This window comes from Patagioenas fasciata, chromosome 18, assembly GCF_037038585.1.
Source record: "Patagioenas fasciata isolate bPatFas1 chromosome 18, bPatFas1.hap1, whole genome shotgun sequence".
Taxonomy (NCBI): domain Eukaryota; kingdom Metazoa; phylum Chordata; class Aves; order Columbiformes; family Columbidae; genus Patagioenas; species Patagioenas fasciata.
Genome location: NC_092537.1, coordinates 8,210,181 through 8,235,552, shown reverse-complemented (window position 1 = coordinate 8,235,552; position 25,372 = coordinate 8,210,181). Strand labels below are relative to the sequence as shown.

Here is a 25,372-nt window from a genome sequence, read left to right as displayed (position 1 = left end):
AGTCCAGACTTCCAAGTTTTCCGCTCCACTAACTCCTCTCCAGAAAAACCACCTTCATACCACTTTTCACCCTCTAATGGTAAAAAGTATTTAGGTATTTTATCAAAATAAACATGTTGATTTGTTTAAGATTTGTAAGCAGAATTACCTTGTTAAATAACTTTATTATGAAGGCACGTGGAAATGAACAGTTAAAACAATTTAACCAGACTGACTGCTGGCTAAAATTCCACAGCATTTCTCCAGTCAGCTGCACCAAGCAGGGATAAGGATACAGGCACAGACAGAACATTTCACCAACAACATCCAAACAGCTGGTACAGTACATAAAGTTTGAAGTCACACACAGGACCTCAAATGATACTGTAACCAAACAGCACGTAAATTTTCTCAATGAGACGCTGCTCCAGATTAAAATCCATGACCATGTTCCCATCATCACCTTCGTTGACAATAACTGTCCAACAAACTAGGCACCTCGAACAGATTAGAGCAAGTAGCTCCCCAAGAATGGATGCAAGCTGTAAGGTTTTAATTCAGAAAAGAGAGACACCAATAATCAGCTGGAAAACTTTTTATTTGAGCAACAAGGTAAAAGTAAAAGCTATTCTACCAAGCAAGGCTTTAAAACTTTTCGTGGCAAAAGTTAAACAGCCAGGGAGAAGAGTAGTAGAATTAAGTTATATCAAGTGATAGACTTCTAAACTGGCTTCCAATTCTTATAAAAAAACTGCAAAACCAGCAACTAAAAAAAACTGTTGCCAAAATCCAGTGAAAAAACATTTTTAATTAATTAAAGTCATTCCCAAACACTCAAATCACATGTTAGGAATCACCATGCATCTCTCACCTACCTGGTATGCTTGCACTGAAATATCATTACCAGCCTATGTCAAAAAGAGTACAATTTTAGTATCATCATCTTGCAAGTACAAGAAACAGCTGGTGTGCAAGCTATTCTTAAAGAACTTCTGTCAGTGGTGTAGAGCTGCTGTTCTGTGAGTTACATTTTAACTTCCTTTGGTTTCATGTCTCTTATCCAGAGAGCTACAAAGTGCACTTAGGGGGTACTGGAGAAAAATGTTAGCTTATGGCACCTGTAGTCTCAACTACAGAGAATTTATGGGAAAATTTACCATAACCATATAACATTATTGTGTGTGCAATGAGAATAGTCAAAAGTGCATCTTCTCCTTGTGTTAGTAAGAGAGTACATCTTCATAGGATATAGAGATGTACAGTGTCTAACCTGAAAAGATCTTTAAGAATGTATACTATTGGACAAAAGCCTAATCCAAAAAAGAAGAGAGAGCGAGTTCTGGTGAAAACAAGATTGCTATAGATAAGAGCCCACAGACCAGCAAGCACAGAACAGCCTACACGAATGCCATGAGGCACCAAAATGCACGTCAGAAAAAATTATAAGCATTTTCACACAGCTTTGTAACAAAATAGGAAACAATCTCTATCCAGTAGAATCACGTTAGCATAATTAACAGCAAGTCCAAATCATTTTTCACAGTTCCCATTATATAATTTTCTTGTTGGCTTTCAAAATATTTTGTTAACATTGTTTTCATGCACACAACTGGACATGAAGGGCTGAAAGTATCTGAGCAACCTATTATAAAGGTTGGGGGCAGACAACAAAAAGCAAGGAGCAACTTTTTTAGCCATCTCCTCGGTAAACGAGAAAAGCAAACTTCCGTTTCACAAACGCTTCTCTAACATTTGCCATTAGGGTGCAAATGCAAACCCCAGCATTTCTCTACTCTGAAGCACAACTGGTACCTAAGAGAGTACTTCTTCCAAGTACTTTACACTTGAGTTCTTGTTTAATATTAACTTGCCTAGTCTCAAGCATACAATGCTTTCTTGATGCTGACAGATCTTCTGTGCAACTGAATAAATTCCTTCCATAGATTTCCCTCATACAGGTATTTACAACTATCCTAAAAAGGGATGACTATGTTACGCCTGGTATTCAGCAGGACTCACTGATTCTAGGTCTTCAGCTGGGCCACAAGGTAAGGGTCTAGTAGGTTTTTCTAAACACTACTACTCCTGGAGTTGCATCACCAAGTATGGGGCTTCCCAAGCAACACAGGAAGTATTCTGCTAAGCAGAAAGTCACTTTACAAGGTTTCTCATAATGTTTAAAGAAGACCCTCTGTACCCTGTACCAAAATGGTTCCAATGGTTCATGTAGTGAAAAAGCTGATAAAGCTTTAGGCGTTTCTCAAACCCTGGAGCTTTTGGAATTTTACTGTGATAAGCAGAGTAAAAAGAACTGCTGAAGCCACCAAACATCCCAGCTATTGCAAGCTCATACTCTGAATGGCCGTAGAAAGCAGCCGGATCGAAGATAATTGGACCAGAATCATCCTCAGCCACATTTCCTCCCCAGAGATCCCCATGCAGGAGAGCAGGAACAATTTCTACATCAGAGAACAAACTGGGTATCTTCAGCTGCAGGGAGGAAAAAAAGCAAGATGCATAAGTACTACATTTTAAGGTGAATGATTGTAGAGTTTTATCTGCATACAAGCAGAGCATTAATTGAAATTTCTTAAACGTCAGTTAAAAAAACCCAACTTGAAATGGTATAGGACCTAGCAAACACAGATACTGAGAAAATCAAGAGGATTACTATTTTCCATAAAAGCCAGCAGCTGAAAAACAGTTATCCAAGTGTTTTTCAGCACAAACAAATAATTTAAAACTGCATTTGGTGCTACAATATTGACCACAACCACCAACTTAATCATTAGAAGGCTCAGGAATCTCTACAACCATGTAGAGATTTCTACAAAGTAGTACCCACAGCCACATAACCAGAAGAAAACCTTAAATGAATAGATGATGTCCAGAACAGCACCGTTTATACACATTTCTCATCATAAAAGTGTTACAGGGAATGAGAAAAGTGAACTCAAACTAGTATTTCCCGAACAGTAAGGCAAAGTGCTATTCAGAATATATTCCCTTTGGAATATTAGCCTAGTGTGATGCAGCAAAAGCCATTTTATCTTAGAAAAAAGAGCATTTTAATCCCTAAAAGCTGAAGTCTCTTACCAACAGAACCCGGAGCATACCAACAAACAGGAACTTTGTTTCATGAAAAGAAAATCTCAACAACTGATACCTGTCTATCACTATAATGAGAACTGAGAGAACTCCTACCTGAAGTTGTGCCCAGAGTTCTCTTGCTTCTCTGTCTCCTGAATTCTTTTCGATCATGTCCATCTGGGGCTGGATTCTCTGCTTGGCAAAAAAAGTCACCCAGTCATTCTGCCAGTCATTCACCTGAAGGGACAGGATTGCAGGTGTTAGTTCTACACCACACAAAAGACAAATTCTCTTATTTTTCAAATAAAACTTTGGAGGATTATACAGCCTTTGTGCTGATACCATCCAGGACAGTAAATGTTACCATTTAATAGACTTATGTTAAAACGTTAACTTAGGGGAATAAATAATTTTCTTTAAGTGATAAAAACCAAGAAATTGAAGAGCTATGAACGTCCAATGCAGCTGTGCTTTCCAAAGCACTACTTTGCTTAGCAGGCTGAACAATGTTGTTTCTTTTTATGACTTCACAGAAATAACTGAATTTCCATTATGATAATCTTGGCTCTTTGTGTCACTGAAGCTAAAATACAATAAACTTAAAATTCTATTGGTCTGATGAAGTACAACCTACCTGTGGAAGATAGCCACAGCAGGTAACTGTATGAAAGCCAAACTGATCCACAAACTGGACTTCCATTTGCCCTTGACCTTTACCTTTCAAACCAAAGACAAAAATCCAATACTAATGACAAGATTCTAAGTATCCACAGTGCAAATGGACCTTAAAAACTACACAGGGGTACAATACTGCTTCTATGGAGACTAAAAACAATGCACTTTAGTACTCCTTTTGTTATAATGGTTGTTGCTGTTGGGTTTTAAGTTTAAAGCGTGATGTAAAGCAGCTAAATTATAATCTCTATAAACATGTTTTAAGGTAGCATATCTCCTCTGACACCATGTTCTTGCAGAAAGGGTGGTTCAGGATCCCAAGAGTCCCAAATTTAATATTTTGCTTAGCGATCCAAACAGAGTAAACCAAAGATGCCCTGCATGGGTGCTTTGTCTGAATCTATTTTTGTAATATCTTCACAGAATCACAGAATGTCAGGGATTGGAAGGGACCTCAAAAGATCATCTAGTCCAATCCTCCTGCCAGAGCCAGAACATCTTTAGAGAAAGAAGATGAACTTATCCTGAAACAACAAAAGCTATTTAATAATTTTTAGATTATTATTAACTAGATTAAATTGCAAACAGCTGTGTACTGTACCAACTGTGCTCTCTTCTTTCTTCAGCTTCTCTCCAAGTTGCTGGTTATGAAGGTGGAGATCAGCCAGTTGTGTTCCAAGCTTTGCTGAATGTCTAAGAAACAAAAGTATGCTTAGCAACACTGACATGTGAATTAATCCAGTCCTTGACATTCCAGGAATTCATTGAAATGATTTATCGAGTTCTGTATCCCCATGAAAATACATTTTCAAAATATTCTGGTCATAATATGTAATCTTTATAGGAAGAGGAGGTGTTTAACAAAGAACAAAACATACTTACATGGTTGTTTCTGACAATGCTATTTAAATTTATAATTGCTGTTCACTTTTGTCTCTGGTTTCCCCTCTCTAAAAGGCCTTAGAAGACAGAAGGGTCAGGTGGGACTTAATTATTTATATATTTTTAACAAAAGCTTATTTTCTGGACAGTTCAGAAAAGTCTTGCAATAATTAAAAATTACAAAACTAGTTGCCTCCCATGTTAACATAAGCATGTTCCTTTTCTTGTCTTTGACCTCTCACGTCTTTCTCTGTTCTCAAGGCACTGTCACTTAAGGCAAAGTTATTTCTTCATTTTGCTCCCGTTAACACAGATTGTAGCTATCCCCTGAAATTTGTACACCAAAGGCTGCATTTGCATGCTTTGTATCCCAATCAGCCCAAACACAACAGGATTTCTGCTCTTTCTTTTGAAAACAGGGCTCTTCATGAATTAGAACCTTTGCGGATGAGCAGGATGAGGATAAGACGTTAAGCTGGCTGCAGAAGTTCTGAGATTGGGATGAGAAACTGGCCATGCCAAGCTCCAAATAGAACCAGACAGAAGTATTCATCATATTTTAATTTATTTAAGCGTTTGCCACAGAGGAGAGCCAAAAATTCGCAGCTAACAGAATCCAGGTGAGAGTTTTAAAAATACAGAAATCTGGATTCATTCGTCTGGACGAACCGCCTTTGCGCACTCATGACAAGCACTATTAAACACTCGTTCTCATATCAAAGGCAAGCACACAAAAAGGTGATCAGCAGGTCATTTTCCTGACCGTAAAAATGAAACTTATTGTAAAAATCACTACTTACAAAAAACAAACCCAAAACTAAAGGAAAACCACGCTCACTTTTTGATGGATGACCTATTTGCTAAGTGAAGCATTACAAAGTATTTTATACAGTTCTCAGCTGTATAACTTCCGAAATGTACCCTGACTTGCTTAAAAAAAAAAAAAAACCACAACCCAACCAAACAAAAAAAACCACACTAAAAAATCTCACAAGTTTCCTCTCTGAAGACAAATGATTTAATTGTCATAATTGTCAAAACTTCTGGTTAAATGAAGCAAAGATAGTTTTACCTGCTTAATCCTCTCATGTCCAAATGTTCCATCACAAACAGAGTAGTGCCCCCAGGCACGTCTATAACCTTGACGGGTTTAGGCACTTTTACAGTTTGTGTTTGTAAGATGGCTTCCAAACTTGCCATTTCTCCCTCAAACATTCTTCTAGCCTGTCAAATATGAAAGGAAAGTATTAGTCTCTATGTACACAAGTCACAGGTAAATAAAGCTTTTCCACAAAACTAATCACAGAATCCCAGAATGTCAGGGGTTGGAAGGGACCTGGAAAGCTCATCCAGTGCAATCCCCCCGCCGGAGCAGGAACATCCAGCTGAGGTTCCACAGGAAGGTGTCCAGGCGGGTTTGAATGTCTGCAGAGAAGGAGACTCCACAACCTCCCTGGTCCAGTGTCAGTCACCCTCACTGAGAAGAAGTTTCTTCTCATATTTAAGTGGAACCTCTTGTGTTCCAGTTTGAACCCATTACCCCTTGTCCTGTCATTGGTTGTCACCCAGAAGAGCCTGGCTCCATCCTCCTGACACTCACCCTTTAGATATCTGTAAACATTAATGAGGTCACCCCTCAGTCTCCTCTTCATCAAGCTCAAGAGCCCCAGCTCCCTCAGCCTTTCCTCACACGGAAGATGCTGCACTCCATCATCTTCATTGCCCTGCGCTGGACTCTCTCCAGCAGTTCCCTGTCCTTCTGGAACTGAGGGGCCCAGAACTGGACACAACATTCCAGATGCGGTCTCACCAGGGCAGAGTAAAGGGGAAGGAGAACCTTTCTCGACCTACTAACCACCCCCGTTCTAATCCACCCCAGGTACCACTGGCCTTCCTGGCCACAAGGGCCCAGTGCTGGCTCATGCTCATCCTGCTGTCCACCAGGACCCCCAGGTCCCTTTCCCCTACACTGCTCTCTAATAGGAAAAAACTCTAAAAGCAGTCTAATTCCCAGTCAGAGAATTATACTCCTGGGCCTATTTCTTTTGCCTTATCACAAACAAACAAATCAATAATAGCAGCCAAACGCCCCTTACTGCACTTGCACAGAGAAGCCCTTAGAACCCAAGCCACTATCAACTCCATTTGCTTTGAAGACATTCTGAATTTAGAGCCTATTTCTGCAATTGTTATCCACATGGAGTAAAATCTATTCTCTTGAGTTGCTCCACTGACACCAGCAGCACTAGTCACACAAAGAAATGCTGCTCTAGAGGAGCCAGGCAGAGGCTGCACGAAAAGGGTCCTTGGGAAGCCTACAGTATCTGCTAAAAGCAAAAGCAAGGAAATACAATCAACAAACCAGAAACAGAATACTAAAGGGCTAGTACTGATATATGAAACACAGAGGACAATTTGCAACAGTCATTGACTACAAATTCCAAAGCTTACAGGAGATCACAAATGAAGAACTGCTGGATTACTGAGCCACGAGATAGCTTTGTTCAGAGGAAATCAGTAAATACTGTATCTCCATTTAAAGCATCATACTAGGTCAAAGTCAGCCAATAACTTTAATAGAGTAAAAAACACAGTGGTTTCTAGATAACTTTGTTTTCCTAAAGAAACTGCTGATATACACCCACTGCTGCACACACGCCACAGCATTATAATACAGTTTGGCAAAGTTTGCTTGAATCAGCACTCAGAATCTACACACAGGCAAAAGCACCGAACGGGAAATTAACACTGAATAGAAAATCTAGTCACATGTGTTTTCCAAGCCCTATCCTGTTGCTAGCTGGACTCTACATTTAAACACACAATTAACAAAGGCCTCTGGAAGGGCTCTGTTGCTATCAATTCAAACTATTTTCAGTCTCATATAAAGCAGGATGACCTTTCATTGTTTTCCCATGTCACCAATTTAGTGCATTTGAGTTCCAATCCAGCTCCCTGATATGATCAGAAAGTGCAGACAAATCTTGAACAACAACTGTGGAAAAGTATCATTTATTGAGAAAAGCTCCCTGTAAGACCAGGGAATTACTGGTTTTGTTACAACAAAAAGATGTGCACCCTCCATAGATAATTTTACACCTTCTAGGTTGCTCCAGACCCTTTCACAGCACACACAGCCATGGTGACACCAACATTACAGCAGCCATAACTGACAACAGCACACCCTGGACAAATAATACTAACACTGCAACTGATACCATAAAATCAGCAAATTAATAAACTCTTAAAACCACATTTCTGGGTTTTAAAAAGAGCATTTCTTCATTCAGTGCTGGGGCCGGATCAGGGGTGTCCCTCCATAGGTCTGGCACCAACCAGTTGACCACACATGGTTTATATTGACAGAAAAATTACATATTTATCACAATTCTTGACAATCATTACCATATTCCACGCCTATTCTAACACAAGCTATCTGGTTAAGCAATGCTAAGTAACATTTGCATGTTTCTCAGTTACCCGTTTTGAAAGAATATGTTGTAAATCTCCGTCAACTTTAAGAATACGGTATGATTACTAAGTACAAAGATTCTATGGTTACAAGGTCTGCTTATACAAAGACTCTACAGTTACAAGGTTGGTTAATCTTTAAAGGTTGCTACCCTAACATTCTCCTAAACTATGAGTTCTACAATTCCTTAAAACACAGTCTAATAATTAGAAATACAGGTATCACGCCAGAAACGCTGCTCCTCATCCCAGTGCCAACCCCACCACTCACAACCACTGTCCCCTCGTGGCCTCCCCATCCCGGGCACCTGTCACAAACCGGGCCCCAGACCCTCACACGGCAGAAACTGCCAGACGAAGCAGATCCCTCTGCCACCAGCAGTCGAAATTTTCTGTGTGAAGCAGCCGGCAAACCTCCCTTCATCCCTCAAGAAGCCGGGGCGGCTCAGGCCCGCCCGCCGCCCATCTCCTCACAGCGGCCTCCCCTCGCCGGGGTCCCGCCTCACAGCCCTCGCGCTCGACCCCTACCCCCCACACCTCCGCCTTGGAGTTGCTCTTCACATACACCCGGCCTCGGTCCGTGTCGTAGCTCTGGCCCTGGCTGATGCAACCGCCCCCAGAGTGGCCCGCGGGCCGCAGCAGCGCGGTGCCCAACTCCCGCCTCAGCGCCTCCTCCATGCTGCCGGCCGGGCCGCGCGGCGCCGCGCCTGCGCTAAATGCGCGGGTGGGCGGGGCCGGCAAAATGGCGGCGGCTGAGGGGGAGAGGTTCGCCGGAGGCCTGCGCGCTGCTGCGGGTTCAGCTGGTGATAGCGACTGGCCAAGGGTTGGGTTGTAGGCGCTGGGGAGGGACCTGGAAGGAGCCGCTTGTTCCTGGCTGAGGGAGGAGAAGCGTAAAATCGCTTCTCTCAGTGTGGTGGGGAGGAGCGGGGAGCTGGACCGCGGCCTGGCCTCGGGGCAGCGGTGCGGCTGCGGCTCTGGGGGCGGCGAAGGTGCTTTTCCTCCGCGTTCCGTCCCGCTGCTGTGCCCGGGAGAGCCCCTAGGCCCGCTGGGGTGGGCAGGACGCCGGTAATGCCACCAAAGCCCGACGCGGTGTGTGCTGGGGACTTGGGCATGGGTGAACGCATTGCCCTTGTGCGTGTGGTGAATTCTGTCCTGCTATAGATCCAGAGGATTCGCATGTGCAGTAGGGCAATATCTGTGACAAAGGCAATGGGTAGTAATTTTTAAATATTTGAATTAAGTGTGCTTTCTGGCCATTATAAAGGTACATGCTCAAATTCATTCTGTTCTTCAACAGTAACAAGAACAGCTTGCTGTTATTGGACACCGACCAGCATAGGTTTGAAGTAAACTGATGTGTTCTCTCATATTAGAATTTATTTATTTACCAAGTACCTTCTTATTTAAAATACAATGCTGGATTCTGTTTTCTGCCACATATTGCCTCTCTTGACTCTTTGTGTAAAATTAACCTTAAATTCATGTTGCAAAGGTTGGATTCAGGTGTCTGCAATGGCTGTTGAAGAGTGGTTAAGATTATACTGAGTCTAGGAATCAGGTGCTATGGAAAATAATGCTGTGAGTGTTCTTTGAAGCTTCTTTCTTATTTAGAGAGGCAAGGAATAATGTCCATTGTGAGATCAAGGAGACTTGCTCTTTAAAATGTATTTATTTCTTCTTTTGACAAAGCAATTAGAAACCCATCAGGATTTGTTGAATAGATTTAATGGAGTTAAAATAAAATTAAATGTGTGGTTCAGTCTTCAGATACTAAGTCGTAGTAGAATAGTCCATACTGTCAGTAAGGAAGTTTTTCATCCTGCCCTAAACAACGGCATAGTGAATGCTGTAGGAGTAGAGAGCAATTGTCCTTCATTCTCTAGTATTTCATTGCAGATGTCAGTTCAGTGGGAGCTGGGATTTGGGAGCTGCCTCTCCACAGACACCCTTCTGATGCAAGCTCCAGCTCCAAGCTCTCCCTAAACCTCCTGCATGTCTTCTTCGGCATCTGAGCCATAGATTACAGCTCCCCATTTGAAAGAAACTATTGAGTCAGGCCCCAAATGTACTTACAGACTGCAGAAAAAAAAAGCTTAGCCATATACTGCAGTTGTTCGTGAGGTGCAGGTTTTGCCTGCTGTGTGAAGGCGGTGTGTACCACAAAAGGCCGTGTGACAGTGTGGGTTGACTTTATGATAATCCTTTCTTCTCTGCCTCCACTCTTTCCCCCTATATATTATTTATTCCTATTTGAGTATTTCAAAAAGCTTGCAGATTGCTATTGCAACCACCCCCTTTCCTCTGCCCTTTTGGGGTTCACCGGCAATATTTATCTTGTTCTACTGCATGCTGGTTTGCCTGCAAGATCCACAGTGGTTAACTTTCTGTTTAAAATAGTGTTTCTTTCTGTGAAGGAGAAGACAACTGGCATGCTGGGCTGAAAATTATTTGGTGAGTCACCAGTTAATATACACATCCTGAATAAAAAAGCACTGCAGCTGCTAATTTCTGTTTACTGCTTGACAGTATGTACAAGAAGGGAAAAGGTAATTGGTATGTGTAGCCTTTTATTGGTTGGTTTATATTTATAAATGGAAAATATGCTTTACGGCTTTTCGAGCTCCAAGCCTCTATTCGTGTGAACGTATGAGAAATGCACTGTGGGCTCTTTTGTCTTTGTTTCTCTCCCACGTCCATGGATAGTCCGAGAGGGTGGATCAGGAAGGATGTAGGACTTTCCATTACGGAAAGAGAGGATTTATAAGATACTTATCAAGATTTGGTGTTAGTACTTGTTTTTCTCTTTCTTTAAACATTAAGTTGCCTAAGAGAGAGAAATATATATATTTTTAATTCCTCAGGTCAGCTGTATGAGCAGGTAAATGGAAATAGAATGAGAAGTTCCATTATCAAAATAACAGACTGAGATGGACCTTAGGAGCAGAATTTGGCCACTGCTCTGGTTATGCAGCGATGCTGGAATCGGTCATTGATGTGTCTGTTCATGTGCAGAGTTAATGCCTTTATGGATCAACTTTCAACAGTTTCTGCAGTGGTTTGGGGAGCATGATTTGAGGCAGAATCTGAATGAAAGTGTGACCAAAGCCAGAGGACTTGCTCTTGCTCGTTGCAGAAACAGAACTCAGAGAACTTTTTCCAGAGTTCAGTGGTTTGGCTTTGTCTTCCTCTCTTTTTGATACAGACTATGCCAGATTGCTAGTGGGTTTTGTTGTTCACAAATTGTTGCCCATCAACAAGAAGTTCAGGGAGAATGCCTGGGATTTTGGATCATTTTAGTAATAGTGAGAAATTGTGCTCTTTGTGAGGGTATAAAAAGTGGGGGCTTTTCCATAAGTATAGCTGTTTAGAGTCTCTTTTTTTATCCCCATCAAGAGAAAATTATTATTATTATTATTATTTGCAGTTCTGATTTTGTTCAGCCTGGTTCTTTATGGCACAGTAAAAGAGCAATATCTATGTCATTATTTCTCCTTTCAGCTGCCCCTAACCAGGTTATCTTAATGCTTGAAAGAGGGTTAGGAAATGCATTTTCTTTTCTATTATTTGGACAGTTGATGGGTTAAGGATTTGTGGGTGTATTCTAGCTCACTAGTTCCTGTATAAAGTATAACCATGAGCTGCCCTCAAAATAAACCTGGGCTTGGCACAAATTGATGTTCTAAACATGATTGCACGTAAATGTCAGATAAGTGGAAACACTCAGGGAAGTGGAAACATTCCAGAATTCTACTATTTATGGCATCAAAACAGACATTTGAAAAACCTCAGTTCTTCATTTCCAACAACTGAAAAACACTTCATATTTTTTAATTTAAAAATAAGGGCAAATGACCTTTATTTGCCAAGTTCGTTGACATTAAAATGCTTGGTTTTTTTCTCCACGCTTCCTTAGTGAACTTTGGGAGAAATAAACATATACGATTTCAGCAAAGCAAGTTCTAATTCAGCTTCTTTTTTATTACAGCATCTCAAAGCACTCTACTGACATTTGTGGTTAAAATCCCTTGACAGTCCTTTGTTACAGATGCAGCAAATGGCTTTGGTAGGTCTGGAAACCTGAAGCAGAAAGAATTGGGGTAAACTGGCCAAATTTGTAGGGGAAGTTTATGTTAGAACTGGGATCAGAGCAGGAGTTTCCTGATGCCCAGGGCTGTACTTCAGCTGTTGCTCCCACAGGAAAAGCACACGAGTACCACCACTGTGTTTAGCCAGTCTCGAACTAAACGCTGAAATAGAAGCTCTGACAGACGACGCATCTGGAAGAAGAGCACGTCTCTACCTCTCTGCATGTAGACCATCAACAGTAAAGTATTAGAGACTATGAAACTATAGTTTGTTGCTGCAAATTTATTATCCCACCTCCAACAGGACTTTGATTCCGTAAAGTGATGACTGGGTTATAGAGAGGTGAAATTATTGAATGCATGAGTATGCCAGAGGGAAGATTGCCTGTCTGGCACGGGAACGTGGTGCTTTGATGTCCAGGGGTGAATGCTACAGGACACTTTGTACTCTTCTCTTTGTACCAGATCAAAATTACCCAGGAATGATACAACGATATTCATCAGTTCATTTCTTCCTTTGCAATCCGGAAGTAAACATGTGAAGAAGTTTGGGGTATTTTTTGAGAGCAGTAAATTGACATTGCGTCATACCCATACAAACAAACTTTTATTAGCCAAAGACTTACTTTCTTTAAGTAGAAATACAACGTATAGACACAATCTCTTTCAATTTAGGACTTATACTTGGCTGCAGATAATTTAGAGTAAATCCAATGTGTATGATTCCTCTGAATTAGGTGAGCTTTGGACAAAGAGCGTGTATGGGGTGGGGTCCAGTAAAACAAAGACATAAAGACATTTTGTGAAGTTTTAGTTTTTATGCTTTGTGTATAAAGCACCATTTTTGATGTTTGTTTCAGGCTGTCTTCATACAGATGTATTCTTATACCGGTTTGACACTATGAAATTTTCATATTTGGGAATTACTCAGGGTCAACAAGATTTTTATTAAATAATTTTTTAAATTATACTTGCTGGCAGATATGCCACAGGCAAAGGACAAGAAGGTGACAAAGAGCCTGATGTAGGGGTTAGGCGGTAAACATATGCATCAGGCAAGAGTTGAGAAATGAGATTTGCTTTTAAATCTTTGTTTGGTCACTTGCAGTTTTCCTCACTAGTCCAGCCCCTGGGACTAGAGATGCTGTGCTGACACACCTGGGTTTAGAAACCTCCTGAATTTATTTTAGTGGCACGTGAAGACTGAGCATTTACCCTCCAGGTGACCCCTTTTGGTCAGTTCCATATGTACTGCATTTTATGTTTTGCAGTATTTATAAGGGTGGGCATTTGATTTTACGTGCTCAAAAGGTCAGGCTGGATTATGGGACCAGGAGGAAATCTCAGGCTTGCTGACATCTCAGCCCAGTCTCATCCCCATTCCGTACAAATACACAATACGTTTGGGTGTGGATAGTGAGAGGGCAAAACCACCCAACACAGCTGTGAGTATGATGAAAGAACATCTCTTCTAGCGATGAATATCCTAAAAGCTAGACTAAGGTGTGCGGAATGCACCCTGCCGTTATTGCGCACCCGGGAGAGTAACCGCAGCACTCGGAGCTCGAACCGCTGACCTTCTTACTCGCTCAAGGCAAATCGCTCCTTTCCAGCGGGGAGGTGCGACTAAGTGCGATTGATGGGGCAAAGAGCCAATGGCCGCCTTGGAGCGCCCTAGCAACTGAGCCGCTGTGTCTCGGAGGGAACACGAGGAAGGGGGAGGTCAGGGTTTGCCTTCCCCCCAATGGAAGCCGAGGAGGGCGGGGCTAATGCTTTTTTTTTTTGGTACACCAATAGGCGAACGCGAGGGCGTTACAGCTCCCTCACAGGAGCGGGAATAGGGCGGGGCTTCCATTTCGGCTCACCAATCAATGCAGAGGAGGGCGGGGGCGGAAACGAACCACCCAGTAGCGGGGCTGAGGGGCGGGGCTCGGCGTTCTGTCAGAGCGGCGGGCAGGCTGAGCGGCGGCGTGAGGCGGCGGGACCCGGGTGGAGGAGCGGGACGGAGCCTCTGCAGTCGCCGCTGTCTCCCTCACAGCTCACCCGCTACTCCTTCGCGGCAGCACCGAGCGCCCCGCGGGGCGAGGGTCGGGCCCTCTGTCGGAAGACACAGTCGTCTCCGTTGTGCGTTGACATGAGGCGCGCTGGCGCTGTCCCCCGCCGCTGACACCGCTCTCTGCCGTCGCCGCGGGAGACGCGCCCCCAGAGCCTCCCCGCTCCCCCGCGGCCGGGGATGGCGCGGCGGGCGCTGCCCCCGCTGCCGTGACGGGACCGCGCCGCCGCCTCCCGCCGCTCCCCCGCCACTCCCCCGCCAGCGCCGGACATGCCGCTGCCCGCCCGCGCCGCTGCCCGCCGCCGTGACCTGGCCCCGCCGGGCCCCGGGATGGGCCGCGGGAGCTGATCCGTTGGATGGGAACGACGAGGAGGATGAGCCACGTGGGGAGCCCGGTGAGAGCCTACGATTTCCTGCTCAAGTTCCTGCTGGTGGGTGACAGCGACGTGGGCAAGGGGGAGATCCTGGCCAGCCTGCAGGACGGGGCCTCCGAGTCGCCCTATGGGTCCCACACGGGTAAGCTGAACCCCGCGCCGGGCCCGGGGTCTCTGCCCGCTGCTCCCTGCTCCCACCACCCTCTGCACAAGCGCCCTGGGGCCCTCCAGGGATCCACCGGCTGGTGCTGCCAACTTTTTGGGCTGGGAAATGAGCACAGCTGGACCAGCAGCTGATAGCGACCACTTCTGTAGGTTCCTGATTCGTTTCGGAGCTCCCAGGTAGTACCAAAGGTGAAAAAGGGTGCAGGCAAAGACACGTTGAACGATGTTTTGCTGTGTGTAGTTTTCAGAAAGGAGGCGGAATTGTCAGGGTTTAAAATCCCATGCGGGTGATCTTGTGTGAAACTCCTTTTTGGACTTCAACTTTGAGAGCAATGTCTTAATACACACGATGTCTTGATCAAGGTGATAGGATTTATCTTCCTAAGCAGTTATTTTTCTGTTGTCATCAGTGAGTAAAGGGAAATACTAATAAAAATGGTTTTCTAGTAAAGAACCCTTGTTAAACAGTGAAGGTATTTGCTGTGAAACTGCTTTCACTGAAAGAGCAGAAAAGGAGATTAATTTCATTTTCTCCCTTTTTTCCACTGTCATGTTCTTAGTATCAGAAGAGTAGCCCTTTAAGATCAAGGTTCATGTTTGTAGTGTGTTCTTTCACTTAAGCTTTTTAAAGGGCAAGACTGAAGAGCCTCATCTATGCCAGATATATTCTGTCTGCAGAATAGGGAGTTGTGAATATTGCAGGCTGATTTAAAACTAAGCTAATGACTCGAACAAAAGGGGATTTCTATTTTCTTTCCCTCCCATTCTCCTCTTTTCACTGCCCCAATCTTGTTTGCCTAGGACATAACTCTAGTTTTGTTTATTTTTTCCCCTCATGCAAATCTATCTTGTGATATATTAAAAAGCAAATTATCTGGTCAAATTGCCCATTGCTTTAGTTTACTGCCAGTGTAAGTCTGTGGCTAGTTAATTCACTGGAAGGCTTTAAATTGACTTAGGATCTGTTATTATGTTGAGTTCATAGTACTGATTCACAGCAGAGAACTCTTCTCCCTCCCTCCAGTTCTTTGTACTATTGCTGATGAGTCAGACTGTACCCTGAAGGCATCAATGTACATTTTAAGATGTTTGCTTAATAGCTTTGCTAAATTACTCCTTGGGATGTTGTGGTGTGTTTACTCTTCAGGTACCTGGAGAAAAGTGACAGGCAGCTTGGGCAGAGTGTGCCTGGTCTGGCTCTGTTCTGTACACACGATCTAGTTTATAGATCTTTATACTGAAGGAGCACGTTAGTCTCTGGCATATCTTGATGTAACTAGGAGAGAATGTTTGACCAGCTCCTGAGCTCATCAGTCTTACTTCAGACTTTTGCATGTAGACCTTGTGATTCTTGTGGTTTTGCTCTTAAAAATGTTTCAATTGTGTGGCTAACACTGTAACTCTGTTCATAGATTTCTTGACAGCCAAGAAATGCAAACATTCTTTTGTGAATTATTTTGCAAGTACTTAACATGCAGCTTGGAAATTCTTCATCACCAGTAACTTCAAAAGCAACATACAGGGTTGTAAGTTTTATGCACTATTTCATGGATTGTAGTCTCTTTACCAGGATATTTATCAATCTGAACTATACAGGGTTAGGCAAGCATGGTTATTCAGGACCTCACAAACTCTGCTAGGCAAAGGTCGTTGTTTCGCAGAGACTGGAAGTTCTCAGCCCCGAGAAGATGGGCTGAGTGAGGATGGGCCCATCAGCAAAGGATCAAGGGGCTTTGGTTGGTTGTTGTCTTAGCAGCTTCAAAGACAGTTAAGAAGATAAGAAGAACGAAGATGAAATAAAACCTGTAGTTGACTAGAACAGTATGTGGGGTTTTGTTTTGGGGGTGTTTGGGTTTTTTTTAGCCATCAGATTCCTGAAGGCTTTATGTGCAGCTATGGAACTGTCTCATCTCAACTCTGTGAGGACAAACTTTAATTGCATAAACCACAAATTAATTTTTCACAGGCACTTTCTTGACTATTCAAAAATAAATCTGTCTTCTTTCTCATTCCCAGGAAAATATGGCAGTCATATGTCTTACTATTTTTTGTCAGTACACAAAAATGATATGAAATCTGGAGATGGGAAGGAAAGCCAGCATTGTGTGATCAGTCAAGTGCCTGCAAGCTGTGGCTGGTCCAGAAGCCGTGGTTTGAAAGTATTTGGCATAGTTCAGTTATTAAGGAGTACAAGGTTTTGGTCTTTAAATTTTTCTTAATGACCAAAGGGCTCTGGATTAGAAAAAAGCAAAGAAGCTTTATTAACATAACAAAGTAAGGGCTGCCATGGAAGTTGCATTGTTGAACATGGTTCAGAGAGAGAATTCAGAAAGCAGTTATCCTAGAGATGGACAGGTAGGCAGTAAGGTGAGTTGTCTGGGTAACCTGCCTTTATAGTTCTCCCACATCTTGCTCAAAGCTGAAATTATAATAGACGGAATAGACTATTTCATTGTGAAGGGACCCACAACCATCATCTAGTCCAACTCCATAGAACAGACTGTTACAGACTGGACATACTTGGTCTCTAACCTGGTAAGAAAAACTGCACAAAATTGGTCTTCAAGAAAACTGCAGAAACTTTGCTTTTAAGCATTGTTAGTTTTCATCAGGCTAAATTCAGAGGAAATAACTGCCTCTAGACTAGAACATAATACCTTAGATGTGCTGTCACTAGGTAGACAAATATTTTGATATTTTGCACTAATAGATTTTTATTCAGCTGAATTCTATTTTTGCTTTGGTACTAAAATATGCTTGCAGTGCAATTGCTTTACACAGTGACTGAAAGGATTGATTGTTGGAAGCGGTGTACTCCTACTCCTTTTCTTGCAGGAACATCAGGTTTAAACTGACAAATTGACTCTCATCCTTCCTCACCTTTCAAACCTTTCATATCTTAGGTTCATATCACAGTTGTTTGTCTTCTCAGAAATTCTGGCTGTCCTTAGATTGAGAACTTCACTGGGGTTTTGGTTGTTTTACCTGAAGGCTTAAAAAGACCCAATACAGAACTAATGTTTAATGAAAAGAAAGAAAAAATGGGGTTGGGATATTTTAGTCTGTAGGTTTCAAACCACAATAATTCACCCCTTCAAAATTTTCCAGACAACAATGTGTTAATATATCTCCCGTGCCCTTATACTTCATTTGCACACTGACTTTATGCAGTGCCTTAAAATGGGATATTTAAGTGCATGAAATATGAAACTGCCAGCTGGAAAACCCAGAAGAGACCCAGCAGGTCTGGCAGCCTTTTTAATACTCTCTCAAGACTAAACTGAAGAGGCTCACGTAGCTGATGCATTCAATGGAAAGACTGAGTTAGTATACGGAGAGTCTCGTGGTGCAACGTTTTTAACATGGATATCTGTATATATATATTTATTTTCTCATTGTTTTCACAATCCCTGTACACAGTGCGTGATCTCAGTCAGGGCTCTGTGCTTCTAATCTTCCTATGTGTTTGCTTCGGTAAATATTGCTAAGTGAAGTTTGTGTAAAGCACAACCTCGACTTTTCCAACCACTTCTGAATTAGTAGATTGTGGTTTAACTTGAACACCTACTTTACAAGGTAGAAGCGCAATGAATGGAGTTTTAAACAAGTTCATAACCTTTAATATGAAAGGTTTTTATATGAACAAGTTGTTCTTATCCATATGCACTTCACAGAGTACTAATAACAAATACCTTTTTTTAAGGTCAGCTTCTTTGAAACCTGTGACTGTCTGTGTGTGTATTGTGCACTTGCAAGCTGCTCTAAGATTTGCACAACTCTTCCCCACAGGTATAGATTATAAGACTACAATGATTCTTCTGGATGGCCGGCGGATCAAGCTACAGCTCTGGTAAGTGTGTGCTCCACCTCATTATGGTAATAAGAAACATGCAAGTACCTTAGAAATAATACACTGATTGTATAGCAACATCCCTTTGCTCAATTTTTGGTAGTAATGGTCAACTATATAACCACAGTATTTTGAAAAATTCTAATGCCAGGATGCCAGCGGGGAAAAACTGCTGAGAGCGAGAAGAGCTCTTATGTATTAACAACTGCTACTGCAGGACTTGTGGAAGAAGAGATGATATTGATCAGTACAGATGAGTTAATCCAGCTGAACTCTTAACATAGGAGGCCACCTACTTCTTTTAAAAATATATATATAATTTATTTTGTTTAGGGATGCATCAGGGCAAGGGAGATTCTGCACCATATTTCGGTCCTATTCAAGAGGAGCCCAGGTAAGCGAAGTACAGCTTTCTCAATGGTGAGTAATGGTTGTTGGATGAATGAAAGCAGAGTCACACACCGTTGTGGTGGCTTCTGCAGCTCATTTGTACACTGCACGCAGAGTCGACAAAAGTCTGAAATAACGTGAAACATGAGAAATGATAAGGTGCAGGATTTTCTTTTAGGGTGGGGAAATCCATGACGTTGAAGTTGAATCGGGGTAAAATATAGTGATATCACAGTGTCACAGTATGTTTGGGATTGGAAGGGACCTTTTGACTTCTTGTTGGTTACCTCAGTGACTTAAGCATGTTCTCTTACTTTGATCATGTAAAAGATACACTAATACTGCTTCTTAAAACTGTGTGCCACGTAAGAGAAATTGATACCATAAAACTGTCAAGAGTAATGTGAAAAATACAAACATAGTCTAAAATGTAATGAAATGTAATGACTTGTAAGGAAATGACTTTAAAAAAAAAGTCATTATAGCTTCAGACTTCAAAGTATTGCTATAATTCATGATGTATTGATTGTGAGGAGTTGCATCTGTTATGTTTCAGAATTGCACAAAGCATTGAATCTTCAAGCTTCTGAATGTAACCAAAAATATTTATTTGCTATAACTTGTGATGTGTGTATGTCCGCTATAAAAAGGGCTATTTACCAATGCCTTAGGCCCCCAAACTAAGTCAGGGTTTCTGTCCCTCAGCTGATCTCTAATTTACACAGAGAGATGGGACTTGGTTTCACAGGATGCTGAGGTTCTGCTCCACTGAGAAGTTGCTCAGCATCTTACAAGATCATTGCAGAATTGGAGAATTTACAGATGGTGTTCTCTGTGTTATGCCTTAGTTAAACTGTTTTGTTGTTTTTTTTTTTTGTAAATACAGGGAGTAATACTAGTATATGATATTACAAATCGTTGGTCATTTGATGGAATTGATCGGTGGATAAAAGAAATAGATGAGGTAAGACACAATGCCAGAGTGTCACTAGTCTGTAACAGATGACTAAGACCAACTGCTTATGATATTTTCTACTGTTTTTACTGGCATTTGCAGGCAGTGCTTACTACAGAGTTATCCAAGCTGCCAAGTTTATAGTTTTCTTTCTATGTTATAATTCAAGAAAGTTGGAAACATATCAACTAAAGTGTCTGATTTCTTTAAAGGTGTTGATGGAAAGCATATGGAGGGCAAAGATTTCATATTGTAGTCCCACTCCTGCTGCAGCTTTGCCAAAATCATCTGTGTAAGCCTGTCTTCTCTGTGGAAGAGATGTTTTTAGATCAGAGAATCACAGAATAATTTAAGCTGGAAGGGACCTCCAGAGATCACCTGGTCCAACCTGCCACTTGGTCTTTAAATCCCGAAAAAGCTTTTGTTTGTTTTAATTGAGGGAAGGGGGAAATGGAAGGCAAACTACAGCATGTTTCAATAAGATGCACCCAATTTCAGATATAAGTGATTTCAAATTTGGTCCATTTTTTTGAAACACCCTCTATTAACTTTTTGTTGCTTCTCTTTGCTCAGCATGCTCCTGGTGTACCAAAAATCCTGGTTGGAAATCGCCTTCACTTGGCCTTCAGGCGCCAAGTGTCTACTGAACAAGCACAAGCCTATTCTGAGAGGCTGGGCATGACTTTTTTTGAAGTCAGTCCACTTTGTAATTTCAATATTACAGAGTCCTTTACTGAGCTAGCAAGAATAGTATTGATGAGACATGGAATGGACAGGCTCTGGAGGCCCAACAAGGGTAAGCAGTGTACACTGAAAATGTTGTAAATATAGTCCTAGTTAAGGCTTATGGTTCATTAATATTAAATAGTTTTCAGAAATGTTGATGCAAAAACATCAAAAAAGAAAAACAAGGAATCCTGTACAATTTGCATTTTAAACAGAAAACTTGTATCTGCAGGCATAGCCTGTTCCTGCTTTTGTAAGCAATAACATATCACAGAATCACAGAATGTCAGGGATTGGAAGGGACCTGGAAAGCTCATCCAGTGCAATCCCCCCATGGAGCAGGAACACCCAGCTGAGGTTCCACAGGAAGGTGTCCAGGCGGGTTTGAATGTCTGCAGAGAAGGAGACTCCACGACCCCCCTGGGCAGCCTGGGCCAGTGTCTGCCACCCTCACTGAGAAGAAGTTTCTTCTCAAATTTAAGTGGAACCTCTTGTGTTCCAGTTTGAACCCATTACCCCTTGTCCTATCACTGGTTGTCACCGAGAGGAGCCTGGCTCCATCCTCCTGATACTCACCCTTTAGATATCTGTAAACATGAATGAGGTCACCCCTCAGTCTCCTCTTCTTCAAGCTCCAGAGCCCCAGCTCCCTCAGCCTTTCCTCACACGGGAGATGCTCCACTCCCTTCAGCATCTTTGTTGCCCTGCGCTGGACTCTCTCCAGCAGTTCCCTGTCCTTCTGGAACTGAGGGGACCAGAACTGGACACAATATTCCAGATGTGGTCTCACCAGGGCAGAGCAGACGGGCAGGAGAACCTCTCTGACCTACTGACCTCCCCTCTTCTAATCCACCCCAGGTACCATTGGCCTTCCTGGCCACAAGGGCCCACTGCTGGCTCATGCTCATCCTGCTGTCCCCAGGACCCCCAGGTCCCTTTCCCCTATGCTGCTCTCTAATAGGTCATTCCCCAACTTAGACTGGAACCTGGGGTTGTTCCTACCCAGATACAAGACTCTACACTTGCCCTTGTTACACTTGATTGAATTTTTCCCTGCTCAACTCTCCAGCCTGTCCAGGTCTCTGGATGGCAGCACAGCCTCTGGCGTGTCAGCCACTCCTCCCAGCTTGGTGTCATCAGCAAACTTGCTGATAGTACACTCTATTCCCTCATCCAAATCATTGATGAATATATTGAATAATATATTAATATATTGAATAATATATCTTTCCTAGAACTTACATGCTTGGTCATCTAAGTATTAAGACATAAGTAGGAAACTGAAGCAGCGGATATTTTGCATAATGTATATGTGGGAAAGCGTCTGGGAGGAGAAATGAGAATTCATCCTGGCAGTACGGGGGTTGTGCAGAGCGCTGGGTGTGCTGCTGCCGTGGGTCTGACAATGGCATGCTATTATAATGTGAGTTCTATGTCTGTTTTTAAGTTCTGAGCCTGCAAGACCTTTGTTGCCGTGCCATAGTTTCCTGTACCCCCGTGCATCTCGTTGACAAGCTCCCTCTCCCTGTTGCCTTAAGAAGCCATCTCAAATCTTTCTCCATGGCAAATGGCCTTAATGCCAGGATGATGCATGGACGCTCCTACTCCCTCACATCCAGCAACATCAATAAAAGGAATAGCTTAAAAAAAGCTAAAATCCTCCGTCCGCCCCCAAAAAACTGTGCACGAAACAGCTGTAAAATTTCTTAAGTTTTCTGTGGGAAAAGGAACGTGGATGGAATCCCCTCATGTGAAGCACTGAACACAAGGACTCCATGTTTAATGGTTGGGCACACTATGTATGTATCACACTACATAGACAAAAATAAGAAAAATAAGTCTTATTTTAGAGCTTGCTCACTACAGTAATGCTGCTTTGGAATGAATGACGTGTTCAGTGCAACTGAAAGGACATGACATTTTTGCTCTTGGATTTTCATACTGCATTTTGGTTTCTGAAGTGCGTGATGCCATTGCTTTTACTAGTAGATGGGGATAATTATCATTATATTCGATTCTTAATTCCATGAAATCTGGAAATTGACTTACTGTGTAATTGTATAAAATCTTGTGGTTTTGCAAACTATTTAAAAATATAAAAATGGGTCATCGGTTTGCGTATTCAGGCAGAGGTTTTTAAATGCAATGTATTGTATACATTGTCAAATTCTACAAATAGTGTGACAAATTCTAGTAATACTGCAATTGTGCATCTGGATTTTTTGTAAAGCTTCCTTGATAACTTTGAAGCACTAATTTAACTAAGCTAAAAATGTATATATAATTATTATGCACATACACAACAAGGTTTTGTCCCATTAGTGTATGTAATAGATTTGATAAAGTTTTGGGTATGTTATTTAATACTTTGGGGAATTAATTTGTGGTTTAAATACTTATTTTTCTGTTAAAAAAAAAAAAGCATTTTATACCACTCTACAAGAAAGTTCTAGGACGAAAATGCCAAAGCTACTGTGGTAAAAGGAACATGACTTGAAGAGCTGCTTTATAGGAAAGAACACTATTTAAAAAATAAATAAATGTTTCTGGAAAATAAATTCCATTAAGTTTTCTCTAACTGGGCAAGGTTGTCTTTATCCTCCTTTAGAAGAATTTAAAGAACAATATACCTGAACTGGACAGCAGGAATGTGAAGTTATCGTAAAAGCATCATGTAATGCTTTTGTTACAACATGTCTTCAAGATCGTTAACAGAAATATGGAAGAAAAATACAGGTCAAGTGTTTCTTCTGTTTGTGAAAGAATGGTGTGACCTGAGCAATAACAATCCTTTGAGGTGATGGTGGCATTTGATGCCAGTTTCTTCCACGTGTCATCACTAGAGTGAGATACCGTCAAGTGATGTATGTATGATATTCCTTCTGGATCAGCATCGCTGTTCACAGCCTCTGTAGGCAAGCAGAGAAAACTCAAGCCAGTAAAATGCCAAAGTTTTCCAGGACCTTGACCAATCAGTGCATCACTACTTAAACAATAGTGCAGTCAGGAACAAGGCACCTCACAGTTACAGAGTAATAGGCAGCACCGAGTGGGGTGGAAGGAATTCCTGTCAGATGGCTCCCTGGGCGATGAGCCGGCTCCTCCTGCTGGTCTGCCTGGGCTGAGCTCCGGAGGAATGCTGCAGGGATCAGGATGAAGCTGTTCCACTGTGCAAGTTGCAGCTCCACAGCTTAAGATGTACATAGCGGCCTATGGCTACAAGAGGTTAAACCTCGATGTGAGATGTCCGTACACAGGGAGAGGTCTGGTTATGTGTGAGTAGCAGCTGTGTGCAGGACTAAGAGTTCTGTTCCATGCACATTACCATGCTGGTTTCAGTTTCTTCTGAATTATTACATTGTCCTCCTCAGTTGCCAGGTCATTAGTTTGTTTCCTGTCTCTGTGTGATATGCAATAAGAATGCCAGGCCGGGGAGAGCATTAATATATGTGTGACCTCAAGGTCAGACACTATATTCTTATTCTATATTCTCCCTGCCAGGCAGTATGAAGTAAGAATCTCACAGTAAGGAGAGGTGAGAGCAGCACTCCTCCCTCCTGGTAATGCCTGCAGTAATTCCCCTGGGGAGTAAGTAAAGCCTGAGCCTGCAGTTGGGAAGAGGAAGACTTGAAAAAAGCAAAAGGATTGTTATTTCATGCACCAAGTCTCTTGGCTGCCTGAGGAGACAAAAACTGGTAAAGATACTATGTGATTATTTTATTTATATACATATAAAAGTGTGCACAAAGAATAATGTACCACCCAGTCACTGCAGATGGCTCCAGGACTGCGATGAGCATTGTAGACTGAACAGCTGTAGCAATCTCCAACCAGAAGTCTGCACCAGAGAAGAGCAGATCACAAATCTGAAATAGGACATCAAGCACAGAGCAAGTACAGCAATGGAAGTGAACGCACATGAGGGATAAGTGGCAGCTGGCGTTAGTGTGAGGACACACGAGCTGTGGGCTCCCAGCTCATCACAGCCGTGAAATGATGCAGGTGGGAAGGGGCTTCAGCAGGTCCAGCATCTGGAAGTAACTTCTCTGTTGAGCTTAGGCCAGCTTGCTTGGGTCCTTGGGCCTTAAAAACTTTGTTTTAAAGGCTTTTTTTGGTGTTGGTGTTTGTTTTTTCAAGCCAGGGGATCGCATATTTTAGCATAGTCTGTTTCTTCTGACCAGTTCGATGCCTTTGATGTGAGACCTTTATACCAAATGGCCCTTTAGACCTGGGAGGGGGGCCCGGGGCGGCACTTCCCTGTACTGGGGTGTCCCTGGCCTCGCAGCAGGTGGAAGCTCACGCTTTACCAGGCTGGGTCACCCAGCTCCAGGGCCAGCAGCCCTGGTTTGGCCTTGGAGGAGCCTGGAAGATCCCCCTGTGAGGAGCGGAGATCCCCGCGGGCCTGCCCAGCACGGCCCTGTGCCTGCGCCACCCTCGGAGCATATACCCCCTGAGAAAACCCCTCTTCCTCAGAGCCGCATCAGACCCCCTTCTGCCCAGCGGCGCATCCCCCACCGCGGCCCCGCTCCCCTCCCTCAGCGCCAGGCGCGGACACCACCATTCCCGCCGGGCCGTGGCGCGCTGCCGCTCGGTTGCTCGGCGCTCCTCCCCCTGGCGGGTTGATGTTCTCCGTGCTCGGCGGCGCTGCCTGGCAGGCTCGGAAGCGGCGGCCGGCCT

At 42.9% G+C, this 25,372-nt stretch overlaps 2 protein-coding genes and 1 long non-coding RNA gene across 5 annotated transcripts; 2 read left to right on the top strand and 1 right to left on the bottom strand.

Moving 5' to 3' along the window:
* Positions 1-559: 559 nt before the first annotated feature.
* Positions 560-8,812, bottom strand: LOC136109451 (ketosamine-3-kinase). 3 transcript variants are annotated; one of them, XM_071816719.1, is made up of 6 exons: positions 8,626-8,812; positions 5,699-5,850; positions 4,346-4,437; positions 3,704-3,786; positions 3,184-3,306; positions 560-2,469 (listed from the first exon to the last, which is right to left on the bottom strand). In XM_071816719.1, exons 1-6 carry the CDS (start codon positions 8,773-8,775, stop codon positions 2,131-2,133), a joined length of 939 nt encoding a protein of 312 aa, XP_071672820.1. In that variant the 5' UTR covers positions 8,776-8,812; the 3' UTR covers positions 560-2,130. The 3 variants fall into 3 exon arrangements, with proteins under 3 accessions (XP_071672820.1, XP_065708243.1, XP_071672821.1); XM_065852171.2 differs by having other exon boundaries at positions 8,635-8,812; XM_071816720.1 differs by having other exon boundaries at positions 8,663-8,812.
* Positions 8,813-8,835: 23 nt separating this feature from the next.
* LOC139829388 (uncharacterized) lies at positions 8,836-12,444 on the top strand. The gene is made up of 2 exons (XR_011741845.1): positions 8,836-12,160; positions 12,295-12,444. It is a non-coding gene; the product is annotated as an uncharacterized lncRNA (long non-coding RNA).
* A 1,674-nt stretch (positions 12,445-14,118) lies between these two features.
* Positions 14,119-23,273, top strand: RAB40B (RAB40B, member RAS oncogene family). The gene is made up of 6 exons (XM_065852169.2): positions 14,119-14,751; positions 18,564-18,624; positions 18,958-19,018; positions 19,901-19,978; positions 20,543-20,765; positions 22,143-23,273. The coding sequence occupies exons 1-6, from the start codon at positions 14,592-14,594 to the stop codon at positions 22,403-22,405; spliced, it is 846 nt and encodes a 281-aa protein (XP_065708241.1). The 5' UTR covers positions 14,119-14,591; the 3' UTR covers positions 22,406-23,273.
* The last annotated feature ends 2,099 nt before the right edge of the window (positions 23,274-25,372 follow it).